This window comes from Mesoplodon densirostris, chromosome 7, assembly GCF_025265405.1.
Source record: "Mesoplodon densirostris isolate mMesDen1 chromosome 7, mMesDen1 primary haplotype, whole genome shotgun sequence".
Taxonomy (NCBI): domain Eukaryota; kingdom Metazoa; phylum Chordata; class Mammalia; order Artiodactyla; family Ziphiidae; genus Mesoplodon; species Mesoplodon densirostris.
This window is the reverse complement of record NC_082667.1, coordinates 28,426,634-28,445,389: the sequence shown is the minus strand read 5'-3', so window position 1 is coordinate 28,445,389 and position 18,756 is coordinate 28,426,634. Positions and strand designations below refer to the sequence as shown.

General features: G+C 36.3%; 1 protein-coding gene across 1 annotated transcript in view; it reads right to left on the bottom strand.

The window, feature by feature from the left end:
* Window positions 1-18,756, bottom strand: part of DCDC1 (doublecortin domain containing 1) — a 472,935-nt gene that overhangs the window by 226,810 nt on the left and 227,369 nt on the right. Inside the window, 2 exon segments of the mRNA XM_060105173.1 lie at window positions 2,683-2,853; window positions 10,801-10,893. Of these exon segments, the coding sequence (XP_059961156.1) occupies window positions 2,683-2,853; window positions 10,801-10,893 (264 nt within the window).

The following is an 18,756-nucleotide window of genomic DNA, read 5'->3' as shown; positions in this document are numbered from 1 at the left end:
GTGTCCCCTGCATCGGCAGGCGGACTCTCAACCACTGCGCCACCAGGGAAGCCCTTTCCTTTTTATTTTTTTATTGAATTATAGTTGACATACAACATTAGTTTCAGGTGTACAACATGGTGATTTGACATTTATATACATTATGAATTGATCACCATGATAAGTCTAGTGACCATCTGTCATCATACAAAGTGACTGCAATGTAATTGACTATATTCCCTATGCTATACATTACATCCCTGTAGCTTAGTTATTTTATAACTGGAAGTTTGTACCTCTTAATCCCTTTCACCTATTCCGCCCAACCCGCCCCCAACTCCCTCCCCTTTGGTAACCACCAGTTTGTTCTCTGTATCTATGAGTCTGTTTCTGTTTTGTTTGTTTGTTTTGTTTTATAGATTCCACATATAAGTGAAATCGTATAGCATTTGTCTTTCTCTGTCTGACTTATTTCATTTAGCAAAATACCCTGTAGATCCATCCATGTTGTTGCAATGGCAAGATTTCATTCTTTTTATGGCTAACATTCCATTGTGTATATATATATCCATTTCCTATCAATGGATACCTAGGCTGCTTCCATATCTTGGCTAAATAATGCTGCAATGAACATAGGGGTGCATATATCTTTTCAAATAACTGTTTTCGTTTTCTTCAGATAAATGCCCAGAAGTGGAAGTGCTGAATTGTATGGTAGTTCTATTTTTAATTTTTTGAGGAACCTCCATACTGTTTTCCATAATGGCTGCACCAATTTACATTCTCAGGAACAGTGTTCGAGGGTTCCCTTTTCTCCACATCCTCACCAACACTTGTTTTTTGTTATATTTTTGACAATAGCCATTATGACAAGTGAGAGGTGATATCTCATTGTAGTTTTGATTTGCATTTCCTTGATGGTTAGCGATGCTAAGCATCTTTTCATGTATCTGTTGACTATCTGTATGTCTTCCTTGGAAAAATACCTATTCAGGTCCTCTGCCCATTTTTTAATTGAATTGTTTTTTTTTTTTTTTTTATGGTACGCGGGTCTCTCACTGTTGTGGCCTCTCCCGTTGCGGAGCACAGGCTCTGGGCGTGCAGGCTCAGTGGCCATGGCTCACAGGCCCAGCCGCTCCATGGCATGTGGGATCTTCCCGGACCGGGGCACGAACCTGTGTCCCCTGCATCAGCAGGCGGACTCTCAACCACTGCGCCACCAGGGAAGCCCGTTTGGGGGTTTTTTGATGTGTGATTTCTTTATATATTTTGGATATTAACCCCTTCTTAGACATATCATTTGCAAGCATCTTCTCCCATTCAGTATGTTTTTCATTTTGTTGATGGCTTCCTTCGATGTGCAAAAGCTTTTTTGTCTGGGATAGCCCCATTTGTTTATTTTTGGTTTTGTTGCCCTTGCCTGAAGATCTCCAAAACAATATACTGCTAAGATTAATGTCAAGGCAGCATACAAGAAGCATACTTCTTCTAGGAGTTTTATGGTTTCAGGTCTTACATTTAGGTGCAAAATGGCAGACTGGATCTGTAACCAAGTCAGAAATCTGAAAAAGAACAATGCTACTGGACTACAGGAACACTTGACTTTGATGTCTTAAACATCACTTCTGAAGCCTTTAGCTGACTAGCACAGACTATGAGAAATATATTATCGTGTTTACCTTGGAATTACACTTCCCCAAAGGTCAATTTTTACATGGTAACATTCTCATTCAAAATGTAAACAAGGAGTGCCATTAAAGAAATAAGCTATAGACAGAAAATATAATGTTTATAATGTTATTTGCAGAATAAGACTGAATATTAAGGGGAATTATAGAGATAAAGACTGATCAAAATACAATTACTTCGAATGTTATCACATTCAAATATGAACATAATCAAAAGGAAATGAAGAATTGTAGTTATGGTTCTTTAGATGAAAAAGAGCCATACTATGAGTAATTCAATTTTACTAATTATAGTCTCTTGAAACATGAGATATGAGATTATAGAACAATCTTAATTTGACAGACTTAAAAGTATTTAAACTCCCTAAGCTTTCAGTGCCTAAACCACTTTAGCTGAGTATGAGTTATTATTTTTTTTTCTCTTCCAATGATGCAATAGCAAAGGGTAGTTTAGGACATTTAGCCATCTTGTCCTAACAAATAACCAATTCACCTTTTTTTCCCAGTATATTCTTACGTATTGATTTCACCAAGTGAACTCAGACATGTGTCACACTTATCCAATACAGATCCTTTTCCTTGGAAATGTAGTTATAACATCAATCAGTCACCTGGCCTTTCACCTCTAATTCCTATGGCCACTGTCTGTCAATTTTAAAGCTTGTCCATTTCTCCAAATAAGTTATTTTTTAAAACTGAAATACACAGTGACTCCTGTGAAAAATATGTTTCTTAGAAAAGCATGTAAATGTTCATGATTAAATTTCTTCATTAAAATTACTTTTCTGGGTTGAACACTAAAGTTTATAAAGCCATATTTCAAAGACTTCTAGATATTTTCTTTTAGAACATATTCCCTGAATGGTAGTATTAGCACTTGTAATCCAAACTCCAGTTTGAGGAAGACAACACAAAAAGAAATCCAAGCTGAGTAGCATTATTACAAGGGTCTTCAAATGGAGCAGAGTGTTTTGTCTCTGGCTGAACCCATTGAGAGTCACAGAATGACACCCACCTTGAGCTGCAGGCCTCCTGGGATAAGAGTGTTTGCTGGAAGGCTTTTAATGTGTTCGTAGACATAAGAGGAGAACTGCTCCTGCTCAGCCTGTAATTGGGGGCCAAGTTTAGAGAGATGACCTCTGTTGTTTTTCATAGCTGTCTGCAATTCATCAATCAGCCTGTTCACCTGGAGGGGTTAAATTACAAGAGTTGTTAGCAAGAAGTAATTGTTGATGTCACACCTATTAGATTTTTGAGTACTTAGTTTGATGTGGGGAAGATGACTTCAATATAAGAATTTGAGTACAGATCTATGTTCAAGTAAAGCGAATAGGCGATATATACATTCCTTCATCAATAAATTTTATTTATGGGAAAATTTCTAACTTTGTACTTCAGTAATATGGAATAGGTACCCATTTACAATTGCTGAATAAAAACTGTCTCTAGATACAAAAAGAACCATGTACATTGGTACCAAACATGTACCAAGTTTGCCAAGGACTTTTAAACTGCTTAACAGAATAAGACCTCTCTAAGACTTTAAGTAATCCAATATATGCGTCAATGACAATATTTAATTCTATTACATGTACCTTCCTTCTAAGAATATTTTATTTTACCATCTGTATGTTACCTTTAAAATTTGTAATATGTATATTAAATTCATTAACATTTTGTGGCCTTTTAAATGAATCAGTCTGTTCTCTTCCTTCCAAATACTTTAAAATATAATTTTCCAAATTTCATAAATACAATTTTTCGAAATATCCATACTTCAAAGACAATGCTCTATTTTATTTATTTATTTATTTATTTATTTATTTATTTATTTATTTTTTTCGGTATGCGGGCCTCTCACTGTTGTGGCCTCTCCCGTTGCGGAGCACAGGCTCCGGACGCGCAGGCTCAGCGGCCATGGCTCACGGGCCCAGCCGCTCCGCGGCATATGGGATCCTCCCAGACCGGGGCACGAACCCGTATCCCCTGCATCGGCAGGCGGACTCTCAACCACTGCGCCACCAGGGAGGCCCTACAATGCTCTATTTTAGACAATATTTTGAATATATACAAATTTCTGAATAATGCATAGAATTTTTCCAGAAACAGCAAAGGTTTAGAAACATGTACCTTTTATATTTAAATTTCTGGATTTCTAATCAGAATATTTAAGAGACGTAAGAACTTGACTTACAGGTTATTAGTAAGACATACTGAAGACTCAAAAATAGTAAGTTAATATTTTAACCCTCATAGTTTACAAATTAAAAATCATTACAATTCTTTGACCCTTCACTGTGTTATATAAACTTATATTCTCTCTAATAGATTGGATTCTTACATAAACACTGGTCGATATATGGTAGTGACCAAAAGAGATGAAAAGCAGAAATTCTCTTTATCCATGATCTTTAAAGTGATCAAATTAGACCCATCTAGAATTATGAATGACTGTGAACAGGGCACGGATTTTTGAAATCTTGGGTTAAAATGCTGGCTCTTTCATTTACTGACTGAGAGACTTTGAACAGGTAATAAAAAAACCTCATTCATAAATGAAGAATAATACTGACCTTACCATGTTAAGAATTAAATTAGATTAAAGAATGGACAGCACAATGGCTAACCTATAATGTCGCATGTACATGGTATATTATTACAGTGTTTTCATTTTTAAATAGAGTAGTTTTCTGCAAATCAAGTTTTAATTGTTTTTCTTGGCCTGTCTTTCCTATTCCTACCATTATTTCACATGAAGAAGATAAAAATTTGAAACTATTTGCTACATAGATTCTCAACCTCACTTCAGTGTCCACAGATAAAATGCAAACTCCTTCTCCAAGAGTCTCCCATGTAATGACAGCTCATTGTCTTTCCATCTCTCTCAGCTGAAAATATGGTATTTGCCCCTACCAACTCTGATGTTAAATCTATGATTTCTATCCCTTCCACAGAGGATTTCAGGGAAGTCAATGAAAGTAAGTTTGTACTATTATACATATGACTTGAATATTTACTTTTCTACTTTACCTAGTTAATTTGAAATATATATATAATAATAATATTATGTATATATATATATATATATTACTTCAACTATATTTAACTTTTCCCAAGAACTTTAGAAGCATTATATGCATATAAAGCTAATTTAAATGATTCTTATTTTTCTTTGGCATCCCATATCTTTCTTATTTGTCCCTATGTGATCAATCATATACTTTCTTTAAACAATGCTTTTTTCTAAATAAAGAATTGGCAAACTTCTTCTCTATAAGGGCCAGATAATATTTTCAGTTTTGTGAGTTATAATGTTTCTATCAAAACCATTCGACCCTGCAGTTGTACTTTGTAAGCAGCTGCAGACAATATGTCAACAAATGGACAAGGCTGTGTTCCAATAAAACTTTATTTAGAAACACAAGCAATGGGCTAGATTTGGCCCCAGGGCTGCAGTTTATCAACCGTTCTTCTAAACACATATATTTCCTCTCCTTCCTTTCTTTTCTTATAAGTTATACTCTGGCCAAGCCTTCATCTCCTCATCCCCTCTTGCTACTGGTATTACCAGTATACCTACTGAGTGGCCTCCCTGTCCCTAGTCTCTCCCCCTGTAATCCATCCTGCCATCTCCACCTAATTAATCTACCTCCAATAGTATAATGAACCTTCAAGTAGCTCCCCCCACCACTGCATTTCTCATCTTGCTATTCAAGATTCAAGACATTTTCTTACTTTCTAGAACAAATTTCTATGCTTTCCACAGTACAGTTAACCCTATAAGAAAGTCATAAAGCTTAAAATATGGCAATGATGGATGATTCAATATTAGTCAATGTTTTTCATCCTTAACTTTACATACTACCTTTTAGCAGTATTATCCTCAAAGATGATGGATAATAGTATATTCTACATACCAAAGCTAGAGACCAAAGCAGACCAAGTAACTTGCTCTTATAAGTATGTGACAAAATTAAAATCTAATATCCAAAGGCCTTAAATAGAAAGAGTCTACTTCTGGAAAGCACCAATCCTCTCTGAACCTATACCCAGCATCATTTGATTCAAGAAGATATAATTTTATGTAGTCTTTAAAATATACTAAGTATCATGCAACGTATTTTGTTAGTCAGTAATACTGCTCTCTTTAATTTTATGTACTGTACCTAGCGCTACAGCAAGCCATCAAAACAAAAAAAAAGAATGAATTTCAGGCTTTGATTTGAGAGCATCTTTATACGACTTGTTATACTGTCACAATCCATAGCTTTTCACTGATAGGGGATTTCATGTGACATCAGAAATCAACCATACAATTGATGATGTCATTTGCATTCTAAAGGGCTATTGGTTAAAGCCTTAAAAGTTTCATTTCCCATAAATTCTTCATTGCTTCAAAAAATTTCTCTATCATTTTTGCCATTTTCCTTGGCCCCATGATTATCTGTTAATGTATGTGAAGCATAATTATAGCAATCATGGCCTGTATTTTTAATAACTTAAAACTATCAAATAAGATGACCTAGTAAAGATTAACTTATATCTTAAACATAGGAGAAAATATATCAAGAATCCTGCCACTGACATTTTGATAAAGTTTCCAACCAATTTTCCTCAAACTTTGTTACTTTAAAAATTCATAAGGAGATAACCAACAAGGTCCTACTGTATAGCACAGGGAACTATACTCAATATCTTGTAATAACCTTTAAGGGAAAAGAATATGAAAAAGAATATATGTATATGACTGAATCACTTTGTTGTACACCTGAAATTAACACAACATTGTAAATCAACTATACTTCAATGAAAAAAAATGCTTTTTAAAATTGGGGAAAAAATTCATAAGGTCTTTTATTCTCAAAGTGCTACATTTTATGTGTTACCCTGAAAGATAATGCTATGCATGAAAGAACTCAAACCAAAATCGGATAGGTAAAACAATACTCCTGAATTATATTACATGATACGATTTTTTTTTCAAATCACAGATGCTGCTAAAAGGGGGGAAAATGTTCTTTAAAATTCTTCATCATGAATCTTTTTTTCCTGCAAATCCTTTTTTTTCCCTCTCTACAAAGGCAATGTGAATGGGGGCAAAAGAAGACAAAACTTGACCTTTTGTGATCCCAGCATTAATGGGTCTGTTCATAATTCAATCTATGTGTGTGTGGGAGCATCCATGTGGAAACATAGAGGCCTGAGAGACATAAAGCCTTTCCCTTTAAACATTATCTGACCCTATCAGTCCCATTCACAAAAGAAGGCTTACGTATGCATATGTTGAAAAAATGCACCATCTCATTGTGCAGCAGAAAGCCTACACATTCTACTCTTCATTCTCTGTAGAAATGCAGCACGGAAGTGACACTTGTACAGAATTTGGGAGAGTGACAAATGAGCAGAAGGTAGCAAAAAAAAAAAAAAGAGAATTCTGGTGAGGAAAAAAACCAAACTTCTGAAAGAATGCAAATGCACACCTGTCTATATACATAGGCTTTTGCATAAGATGTAGGGCATTTTGGTCATTCATGCAACCCTTGAATTCAATTGAATTCTCAAGATGATTTAGAGTAAACACAAAATATTATTCTGTTTATAATCATTCTAAAATGTATACCTATCAAAGTTGTACACTCTGAACCACACATGGTGAATACTGTACTTTAACTATTATGAATGACTCTTTGAGGAGCTCCTGGTTTTTCTAGTGATGAGTTCAGCTGTTGGCCTGAATGCTATGTGGCCTGGAGTCCATATATGTTAATGAGGAGACTCCAGAGCACTTTATACTGAATTGTCACTTGAAATCAGCACAAAGGGTGGCAGCCTCCATGCTAGGAACATTATCTTGGCATGCAGCATATGGGATAGTCTCAAAGCCGGGTCAGTGCTTAAACTTAAGACCAAGACACTTTCTAATTTACAGCATAGTTAAGAAGAACCAGAAAGGGGACAGGGAGATAAAAATGGGTGTTTTAAACTCCCTAAAGTCTCTTACTTGGTTCAGGCCCAAGGGTACAATGTTTTTCAGGTTAAGAAGTGAACATAATCAGACTTGACAAATGACGGCTAGAAAAGACATAGGAATCTGTGAGCAAAATTAAGTATCTCTTCATCTTAAAATTAAGGATGAGCTGCAGTGTAACCACAAGGAAAACTGAAGTGTGTACCGTCTCGTATTCCAATCACTTCCACTACTCCCAACTTTCTAATAGATTTCCAGACCCCTTCTGAGATGGAAATTATTTTGGAAGGAGATCTATATTGTTTCCAGCCAGGGGTCACTTATGTGCTGCCTTTAGGCCTATTTGAGTCCAACATCCCCATCAACTCATGGGGGAAGGGGTGATTGAAAATAGAGACATTTAAAAACATCTTTATAACTCATCTGGCAAGAGGGGTATGATGATGGCAATCAGGATGATGTCAAGTATACTTTTGGAGGAAGCAGTAAGAATGCACTTCACAGACCTCCGGCTACAGGAGCATAAATGACCAAGGGTCCAAGCTATTATGCTCTTACACCCATCACCAGGTTGGCACCAATGGCCAAGGATACTAAAGCAGGTCCAACCCAGGGAGTCACAAGACTCCTCTGATGGACAAGTTTGACTCAAGGATACATCAGCAGCTTTGCCAAACCCTCCTTAGACTGCACAACAGTCTAGGATACTTCCACCCAGTCTTCCCTTCCTCTCTCCTTCACTCATGTTCAAGCCTGCATTTCAGTCTAACAGGTCTCCCAGCTTTACCTAGAGCTCTCCCTATTTTCTCTCACGGCATTTCTTCTATTAAAATCCATACACATTTCAAAAAATTCCATCCTGGTGTCAACTTTTCAGAGAATCTGGAATAACACACTTTTTTTTTTTTTTGGAATAACACACTTTTAAACTGACAAAAAAATTACACACAGATTTCCAGTAGACCATTTCTAAAAAGCTTGATACAGTTCAACATATACCATCACATCGAAGTAGTCTCGTGATGCATACGTTATTATTATTCCCAGTTTTCATGTGGAAAAATTACATGAAATAAAATAAGATTTTAAGATAAAAATACAGACAGCAGATACCTAAATCTAAATCTCATATTTCACGATGTTTACTTAAGGTTTTGAAATACATCTAGAAATATAGTTTTTGTAAAAAAAAACTGTGGGCAAAATTAAATGTTGGAGTAATCTCCCCATCCCCACATTTTTCATTTCTCTTTACCATCATGATTTCACATCTCTGTATATGAATTAGGCACAAAACTTGATGTCACTGACTTAAACATCAAACTTAATAAATCACTTTCAAATTAATGATATAAAAATTATTCTCATAGTGTATGGAATATATTTAGAGGTTCTTACACACACGCATTCATACCCACACACACAATAAATATTCCCTTCACTGTGTGATTTTTGAAGCAAACAAAAGGCATTTGGAGTCATAGCTGATCAAGCAAATATGTGACCAAATAAGGCCCTTAGGAGGAGAAAAAGTGATGTATATAGGTACTAAATAAACATTTAGATGATAATAAAGAAGTACCAAATAAGCATTAATACTGTTGGATTTTCCAGAAAAAATAATTTTCATTTCCAGCTTTGGTAACAAGGTGGCATTAAAAATGATATTTTTAGCATAATGATCATTTTCCTGGGCCACTTCAAGTTTCCAGTTCCATTGAAATTATAGTTTTGCATGAAATATCAACAAGCAAAATAATTACAATATTTAAAATGCAGAAAATAGTTAATCTATTCATTCTTTTAGATTATTTCTATTTATTCTCTAATAATAATTTGTTATTATAGATACAATTTTAATTATACTAATTCAACTAGAGACTTTTATTTGCATTTCTTAAAGTTGACGATATCAAGATATATGATAGATTCATTTTAAACTTACTGTGAAAATGTAATAAACTGTGATAAACAACATTTTTCAATTGGATAGAGGACAATATTTTTTAAATCTAGAACTAACAACCTAGTTTTTAACTTGTTAATATTAAGTGGAATGGGTCAGAACTATAATTTAAAAGTATACAATTGTTATTTGTTTTATCTTAGAAAAATTCAAGTTGAATTTTTCTTATGAAATATTTCCTACTGAGATTACCAATTAATGTTTATAATATAATCTTTAATACTGCACATATATAAGCCCCAAATATTAAGGTAGTCTCTAACTTAAAGAATTGAATTCACTCAGGAAAATTTGATGCATTATACTTGTTCATCTATTGTAAAATACATAGTTAGCAAAGGAGATGCAATTACCATGATAAGAAAATATTAAAACCCTAAAGCTTGGATAGATTTCTTTGCCAGAATGTCAAAAGAGAATTACATGGAAGTTTAATTTTTAAATATTCATGCTATCTTATTTTTTGAAGTAGCTTATAGATTTTATTTACTGACAGTAGTACATGGAAATGAGCAAATTCATGATCTTTCCTCAGAAAGATTAAATGCTTTTGCATTCCAGGAAACTACATGAAAATCATTTTTCCCTTTTGTCTAACACCAATTTTGTATTATTATTTCATTTATGGAATATGCTGTCAACTTCACAGCATGAGCTTTGGAGAGAAGAAGCCTTGCTTTAATAGTTCTTCTTTACAATATTGCCTACAGAATCTTATGATTAGCTCACTTAGGCTTGACATTTATAAACTACAGTTTTTCCTTGATAAGAGATAACATTGCTAGCATTTCTAAAATTCAGAAAGATAATTCTATTCCTAGAAAGTCAGAAAATAAAAATAAGATTTTATTATTTGTTCAAAGTTCAATAAAATTCTAATGTTTTTCCTATGTTAGCATAGTCCATAATTTCTAGATTCCAGTTGCATGTAAAAATTTCCTAATTTAGGAAATTTATGAGAAAGTATTCTTAAGTAGTTTTCAGAAAATTATAATATGATTTATTCTTTCAAGCATATAACTATTTTTCAAGCTGCTTATATCAATACAATGATTTCCAGTTTTGACCAGTTTTTTTCATTATGTTGTTATCAGATAACCAAAGTTGATTCACTACCAAATCAAAGTAAAATCTGCCTTAATTTTAAAATTAGTATTTATTGTAGTTTTACAATACAATTTAAAAAGTAAGTTCCTTACTTCTTCTTGTGCCTTATGCTGTTCCTTTGCTGTCATTGAAAGAATGACTTTTTCGGTAATTTTCCCTTTCTGTTCATCCACAGCCAGGTTCAACTAGAAAAAATAAATAAGTAAATGACATGAAAATAGGCACCTATTGACACCTAATAGCAATGTTTATTCAAACAACTAATTTAGCATAATCATGGAAGGTGATTTCAAATTAATTTGGCCCATACATATGTGAAAATGAATTCCATTTAGATTAAATAAGTCAAAATGTTTTTATATTTAAAACATTTAACACTATTTTTCACTTCCACTTTTATTGTTTTTAAGCTTACTAAAATATGATTTGGGAAGGGGTCCTTAATTGCAGACATTTGACACTGATGAGTACCTTTTAAAAGCATTTTGTCAAAATTAACATAGCAAAATTTTTTTAAATTAGGCTGATATTCCTATTCAAATCTTTCATTGCCAGTAGGGAATAAATTGGCTGCTGTTATGTCAGGATAAGAATTCAAGGAAATAAACCAAAAGCAAATGTCAATTCACTCTCGAATGGTTCAAAATGATTTACAATATTTCACGACAAAGAGTAAGTTTTACCTTAAATACCTGAATGGTTACTTCCAATCTGCTCCATGAACAGAGCCAGATAGAGGTCTTCTACTACTGCTGTAAACCCATGTTATAAAAAGGTGAATGTGGTTCATTCTATATTTCTTTATAAACAATCCCCACCAAAACAAAATGCTATTTTTGAGAAAAGGAAAAAGCTAAACTTACACAGTAATATTCACTCAGCAGATTGGTATTAATAGGAAGAAAGAAAACAACAGCCTGATACAGAACCTCCTGAATTGGAATATTTAACAATTCTTAAGCAATGGACATGCCATGTAGTATCTCCTTATTGAAGATTAAGAATGAATAATGACCATGTTTCTTTTCTTTTGTTAATGCTGTTGTTATTTTAAATAGGCTTTCTCAATTGTATGCCTGGCAAATCATGTTTGAGTTAACATGAATCTTTAATCTATACCCTGCCTGAAGACCCACTCCTATACTTGAGATAGAATGGGAGTGGGGGTCAACAATATAACCTCCTCAATCTACCTATTCTTGAATAGTATCAAACCTGTGAAGTCTTCATCTACTCATATGTGACACAGCTCAGTTTATCAGAGATTCTGTTTTGGTAGAGGAGAAAAGTCTAAGGAATCCTTAGGTGATCCTGATGATCAACTTAGATAAGGAGTTGACAAACATTTCTATAAGAACCAGATAGTAAATATTTAGGCTTGGGGGAAAGGGGGACAGACAAGTCTCTTCTGCAATTACTCAACTCTGCCCCTGTAGCACGAAATAGAAAATACATAAACAAATGAGTGTGGCTATGTTCCAAGAGAACTTAAAAAACAAACAAGAGGCAGACTGAATTTGGACAGCAGGAAATGTTTGCAAATGTTTGCCTGTCCTAGACTGAGAACCACTGAAAACAAGTTTAAAAAAAAAAAAACCAACATGTGATATACATGATGACTACAGTTATAATGTTATATGGTATATTTGAAAGTTTGTTAAGACAGCAGATCCTAAGAGTTCACAACAAAAAAAACCATTTTTTAAAACCATATGAAATGGTGGATGTTAACTAAGCTTACTGTGGTAATCATTTCACAATATATAAAAGTCAAGTCATTATGCTATTCACTTTAAACTTACACTGGGCCATATGCTAATTATATCTCAATAAAAATGGAAAAATCATCATGTGAAGCTACTTAGAATCAATCTCCCCAAGGAATATTTTTTCCTGTGCTAAAGTAATACAGAAAACGTAATATTATAAAAAGTCAAATATCAAACTCAACTTCCACACAAGGAAGCCTATGTGTAAACTGTGGCAAAACGTACTTGTGTCAAGTCTCTATGATTATTTCTTTACCAGGGGCGTCTCATTTATCAGGGAGGATATGTGAAGGAGAGTGACTGGGGAATATTCACCAAGGTCATCGTTTCTTCATAAAGTTAATTTCCAAATGCAAAAACATTCAGAGCAGACCTTTTTTTAAGGGAAGCAAAACAAAACAAAAACAGAGCTATAAAACTCTTTGGTGCCACTGCAGTAGGTCCGATTCAATGTGGTCTCCCAAGACCATGACATGTAGAACTGCTTCCAAGTAACTCTTTAAAAGGTAGGAATTCTTTACCTATAAAACCACTACAGTTGGAAAAATCACCTCATTCTAACACTCAACTTCTAGCACTATCCTAATCTACGTAAGCTGAGGGAAAAACATATCAACATTACTGAAAAGCATCATATGCATAGTACCAAATAGAGAACCCAGTAAGATATTGAGAAATAAATTGTCAACAAAACATAAGGTTACATACATGGGGCCTTTTCTGAAAACAGCCCAGACATTCAAAAAGAGAGATATCTTAATACAATCATTTAGAGGAAATTATTGAAAGTAAAAAGTCAAATTAAGAGAATGCATTTTCACTTTGAGGTATTAATAATATGCAGTGCAAACAGCATCTCTCCTTCAAATTCCAGACACAATAACAACAGTAAGATTCTTCTCTCCTGTCACTTTGGAGGAGAACATCCTGTTTCTTCATTAAGACAAAACTAAATGCTTTTGATTTGCTGTTCTTACTTTAAATATATGAAATAATTTTTTGTCAATGGGCTTGAAATTTCTGAGGCTAATTTTCATGTATAAAGAGGTAGACACTTCAAATTAAAAATCAAAACAAACAGGAAGGATGAACCTTGAGGGCATTATACTAAGTGAAAAAAGTCAGATGGAGAAAGATAAATAGCATATGATCTCACTTACATATGGAATCTTAAAAAAGAAAAAAAGCTCATAGATACAGAGAACACTGGTGGTTGCCAGAGGTGGAATGGGGGTTGAAAGGTGGGCAAAATGGATGAAGGAAGTCAAAAGGTACAAACTTTCAGTTATAAAATAAGTAAGTCATGGGGATGTAACGTACAGCATAGTGACTATAGTTAATAATAGTGTATTGCATATATGAAACTTGCTAAGAGAGTAGATCTTAAAAGTTCTCATCACAAGGAAAAAAATCTGTACCTATGTATAGTGAGGAATGTTAACTAGACATTGCAGTGATATTTCTCATACCTCAATAAAAAAACAGAAAGATGGCTAAAATTTGTATACAACTATGAAAAGCCAAATCTCTACCAAACAGGGGAGTGGAAAATCAAGTCGCTTTTTTCTAACTACATCATGCCCTTTTTAAATGTGAGAAAACACCCCCAAATATTTGTGATATACATCAAAACTTACCAAGCTAATTAGGAAGGTTTAATTCACCATTTTCGCCAGAGCTTGCTGCTAAGATTTTTAAAATATGTAAGTAACAAACACTGGCTATCCTAAATTAGGTTAAAGTTGGCTCATTCAATATTAATGGTAACCAGAAAAAACAGACAAGAGACTACTCAAAGACAGTAGCAGATATGGAAGAAACAAGGAACACAATGGCTCTGTCAAAGAAAAGTGAACAAAATGATTCAAGACAATGGTCTGGTTAGAGAAACAAGATTAAAAGGGAGTAAATTCACCTGAAACAATTTGTTTAGGAATTAAGAAAAGAAATCCACAAAAGTATACCTGAAACAACAGATTCCAATGAAATGATTTCTAGTGGTTGTTACCTTTTAGACTATATTTTACTTAAAACTATTAATGCTAACATAGCAGACATTATACTTTCTCTAAAACCCTAAAGGGTCATAGATTAGTAATGTATATATAGTTTTATACAAAACATATGGCCCATTGTGACTATAATAGAAAGTACTCTTAATTTTTTTTTTTTTTTTTTTTTTCGGTATGCGGGCCTCTCACTGTTGTGGCCTCCCCCGTTGCGGAGCACAGGCTCCGGACGCGCAGGCTCCGGACGCGCAGGCTCAGCGGCCATGGCTCACGGGCCCAGCCGCTCCGCGGCATATGGGATCCTCCCAGACCGGGGCACGAACCCGTATCCCCTGCATCGGCAGGCGGACTCTCAACCACTTGCGCCACCAGGGAGGCCCAGTACTCTTAATTTTGAGGAATTCTTCAAACATTTGCTGGCTCAGGAAAGCTCTACTATGGACATCCTAGAGAGGAAAACACACTCAAAACCTCCTGCTGGAGAAATACAGACAGAACAGCAATAAACTCATTTTATGGTATCATTAACATTATATGGCTTTTCTGTCCATTTTTTAACTCCCCCCCAAAATATTTTAAGGCATATTTATGAAAATCATAAAGACTAATTGTGTAAAAATTTTAACATGATATTAAGATAAAATAAAATCTATTTTATAGGAGAAAATAACTCTAAAGTAAACGCTAGAGTCTAGTTATTAATATTTTTAGAAAAGCTACAGTAATCAAACACTGGTATGTTCTATCTAATTCATATTGACATTCCAGATAGGTACCAGCCAAAGAGGGAAGAGTCTATTAGTCTAACCAAACTGTCAGTTCTCTGAACTGTAGTTCTGCATGCAGTTTTCTCTGTATGCTCCAGAAGAGCAGCTAAAGATTTAAATGTGAAGCATATGATATGTGTTGTGTATAATGTTCGTAATAAAGCAACATAACCCAAGAAGAAAACGGAATCTATCTTTCTATCAAAAATCTTTTTGACCAGTAAATATTGATCTATTAATAAATTACTTGATCCATATTTTACATGCAGATCAATACAGGCAATACAGTTTAGCATAAACAACAGGACAATCAGCCTTCATATATATTGACAAGTTTCCCAATGGTCTGTTAATATACAAAAGACTGGGACAAATTACTTATTTATATATACAAAACATGGTTATAAAGACCAGCTGCAGGTATTTTTTTGGAAAGTGCATTTTAATAAGGTCCTATTCAGTTAGGGAACAAATGGGGAAGAAGTAGTTTGCACTACAGAGTTTAGCGCGAGAGCTTTCTCTTTTTCTAACCACGAAATCAATCATTTGTCCAGACTGTGGGAGTCAGAGTTAGTTACTGAAAAGAGCTCCGTACATAAACAAGTCAATAACTCATTGTGTGTTATTGTCGAGCTGAAGAAGTCGGCTTTCAAAAAGCTGCCCCTGCTTCTCTCAGAATGAATGTCACTGTATTCAGAGACTGGGAGAGAGTCCTTTGTTTCCAGCCATTGCTGGCTGCCATTTATGTATGGGAACAGGAGGTGGCTGCTAGGAGTGCGGGGGAAGCCACTACTTGGTATCACGGATGTCCAGAAGAAAACTCTGAATTTTGTCAACCTAAATAATTTGTGCGTGGAAATGCATTAATGGAATTGTTAAAGAGTGGCCACACACACAAAAATTGGTAAAGGAATTAAACGATAATGAGTATGTATCATTTTAAATTGGATCAGGCTGCTATTTTTGGTTCCCTACCTGTCAACAAAGATGAAACCAAACTATAGGCAATGGTTTGAAAAGCTCAAATGTACAAAATCAAATTGATAAACAGGTCAACATGTCAAATCAATGCTATCTGTTCCTGCCATAAATATTAAAGGTGGGAGAGGGAAGATGGCGGAAGAGTAAGACGCGGAGATCACCTTCCTCCACACAGATACATCAGAAATACATCTACACGTGGAACAACTCCTACAGAACACCTACTGAACGCTGGCAGAAGACCTCAGACCTCCCAAAAGGCAAGAAACTCCCCACGTACCTGGGTAGGGCAAAAGAAAAAAGAATAAACAGAGACAAAAGAATAGGGACGGGACCTGCACCAGTGGGAGGGAGCCCTGAAGGAGGAAAGGTTTCCACACACTAGGAAGCCCCTTCGCGGGCGGAGACTGCGGGTGGCGGAGGGGGGAAGCTTCGGAGCCGCGGAGGAGAGCACAGCAACAGAGGAGCGGAGGGCAAAGCGGAGAGATTACTGCACAGAGGATCGTGCCGACCAGCACTCACCAACCCGAGAGGCTTGTCTGCTCACCCGCCGGGATGGGCGGGGCTGGGAGCGGAGGCTCCGGCTTCCAGTCGGAGCGCAGGGAGAGGACTCGCGGCGTGAACACAGCCTGAAGGGGTTAGTGCACCACGGCTAGCCGGGAGGGAGTCCGGGAAAAAGTCTGGAGCTGCCGAAGAGGCAAGAGACTTTTTCTTACCTCTTTGTTTCCTGGTGCGCGAGGAGAGGGGATTAAGAGCGCTGCCTAAAGGAGCCCCAGAGGCGGGCGCGAGCCGCGGCTGAAAGCGCGGACCCCAGAGACGAGCATGAGGCGCTAAGGCTGCTGCTGCCACCGCCAAGAAGCCTCTGTGCGAGCACAAGTCACTCTCCACACCTCCCTTCCGGGGAGCCTGTGCAGCCCGCCACTGCCAGGGTCGCGGGATCCAGGAACAACTTCCCCGGGAGAGCGCCCAGTGCGCCTCAGACCGGTGCAACGTCACGCCGGCCTCTGCCGCGCAGGCTCACCCTGCACTCCGTACCCCTCCCTCCCACTGGCCTGAGTGAGCCAGAGTCCCCGAGGCAGCTGCTCCTTTAACCCCGTCCTGTGTGAGCGAAGAAGAGATCCCCTCCGGTGACGTTCACGCAGAGGCAGAGCCAAATCCAAAGCTGAACCCTGGGAGCTGTGCGAACAAAGAAGAGAAAGGGAAATCTCTCCCAGCAGCCTCAGGAGCAGCAGATTAAATCTCCACAATCAACTTGATGTACTGTGCATGTGTGGAATACCTGAATACACAACGAATCATCCCAAATTGAGGAGGCGGACTTTGAGAGCAAGATTTACTATTTTTTCCCCTTTTCCTCTTTTTGTGAGTGTGTATGTGTATGCTTCTGTGTGAGATTTAGTCTGTATAGCTTTGCTTTCACCATTTGTCCTAGGGTTCTATCCGTCCGTTTTTGGTTTTTAGGGGTTTTTTTTTTTTTTACTTTAAAAAATTATTTTTAATAATTTTTTTAATTTTAATAACTTTATTTTATTTTACCTTACTTTATTTTACTTTATCTTTTTTCTTTCTTTCTTTCTTTCTTTCTTTCTTTCTTTCTTTCTTTCTTTCTTTCTACTTTTTCTCCCTTTTATTCTGAGCTGTGTGGATGAAAGGATCTTGGTGCTGCAGCCAGGAATCAGTGCTGTGCCTCTGAGGTGGGAGAGCCAATTTCAGGACACTGGTCCACAAGGGACCTCCCAGCTCCACGTAATATCAAACGGCAAAAATCTCCCAGAGATCTCCATCTCAACACCAACACCCAGCTTCACTCAATGACCAGCAAGTTACAGTGCTGGACACCCTATGACAAACAACTAGCAAGACAGGAACACAACCACACCCATTAGCAGAGAGCTGCCTAAATCCTAATAAGTCCACAGACACCCCAAAACACACCAGACGTGGACCTGCCCACCAGAAAGACAAGTTCCAGCCTCATCCACCAGAACACAGGCACTAGTCCCCTCCACCAGGAAGCCTACACAATCCACTAAACAAACATTAGCCACTGGGGACAGACACCAAAAACAACGGGAACTATGAACCTGAAGCCTGCAAAAAGGAGACCCCAAACACAGTAAGAGAAGCAAAATGAGAAGACAGAAAAACACACAGTAGATGAAGGAGCAAGATAAAAATCCGCCAGACCGAACAAACGAAGAGGAAATAGGCAGTCTACCTGAAAAAGAATTCAGAATAATGATAGTGAAGATGATCCAAAATCTTGGAAATAGAATAGAGAAAATGCAAGAAACATTTAACAAGGACCTAGAAGAACCAAAGATGAAACAAGCAACAATGAACAACACAATAAATGAAATCAAAAATACTCTAGAAGGGATCAATAGCAGAATAACTGAGGCAAAAGAATGGAAAAGTGACCAGAAGATAGAGTAGTGGAAATAACTACTGCAGAGCAGAATAAAGGAAAAAGAATGAAAAGAACTGAGGACAGTCTCAGAGACCTCTGGGACAACATTAAA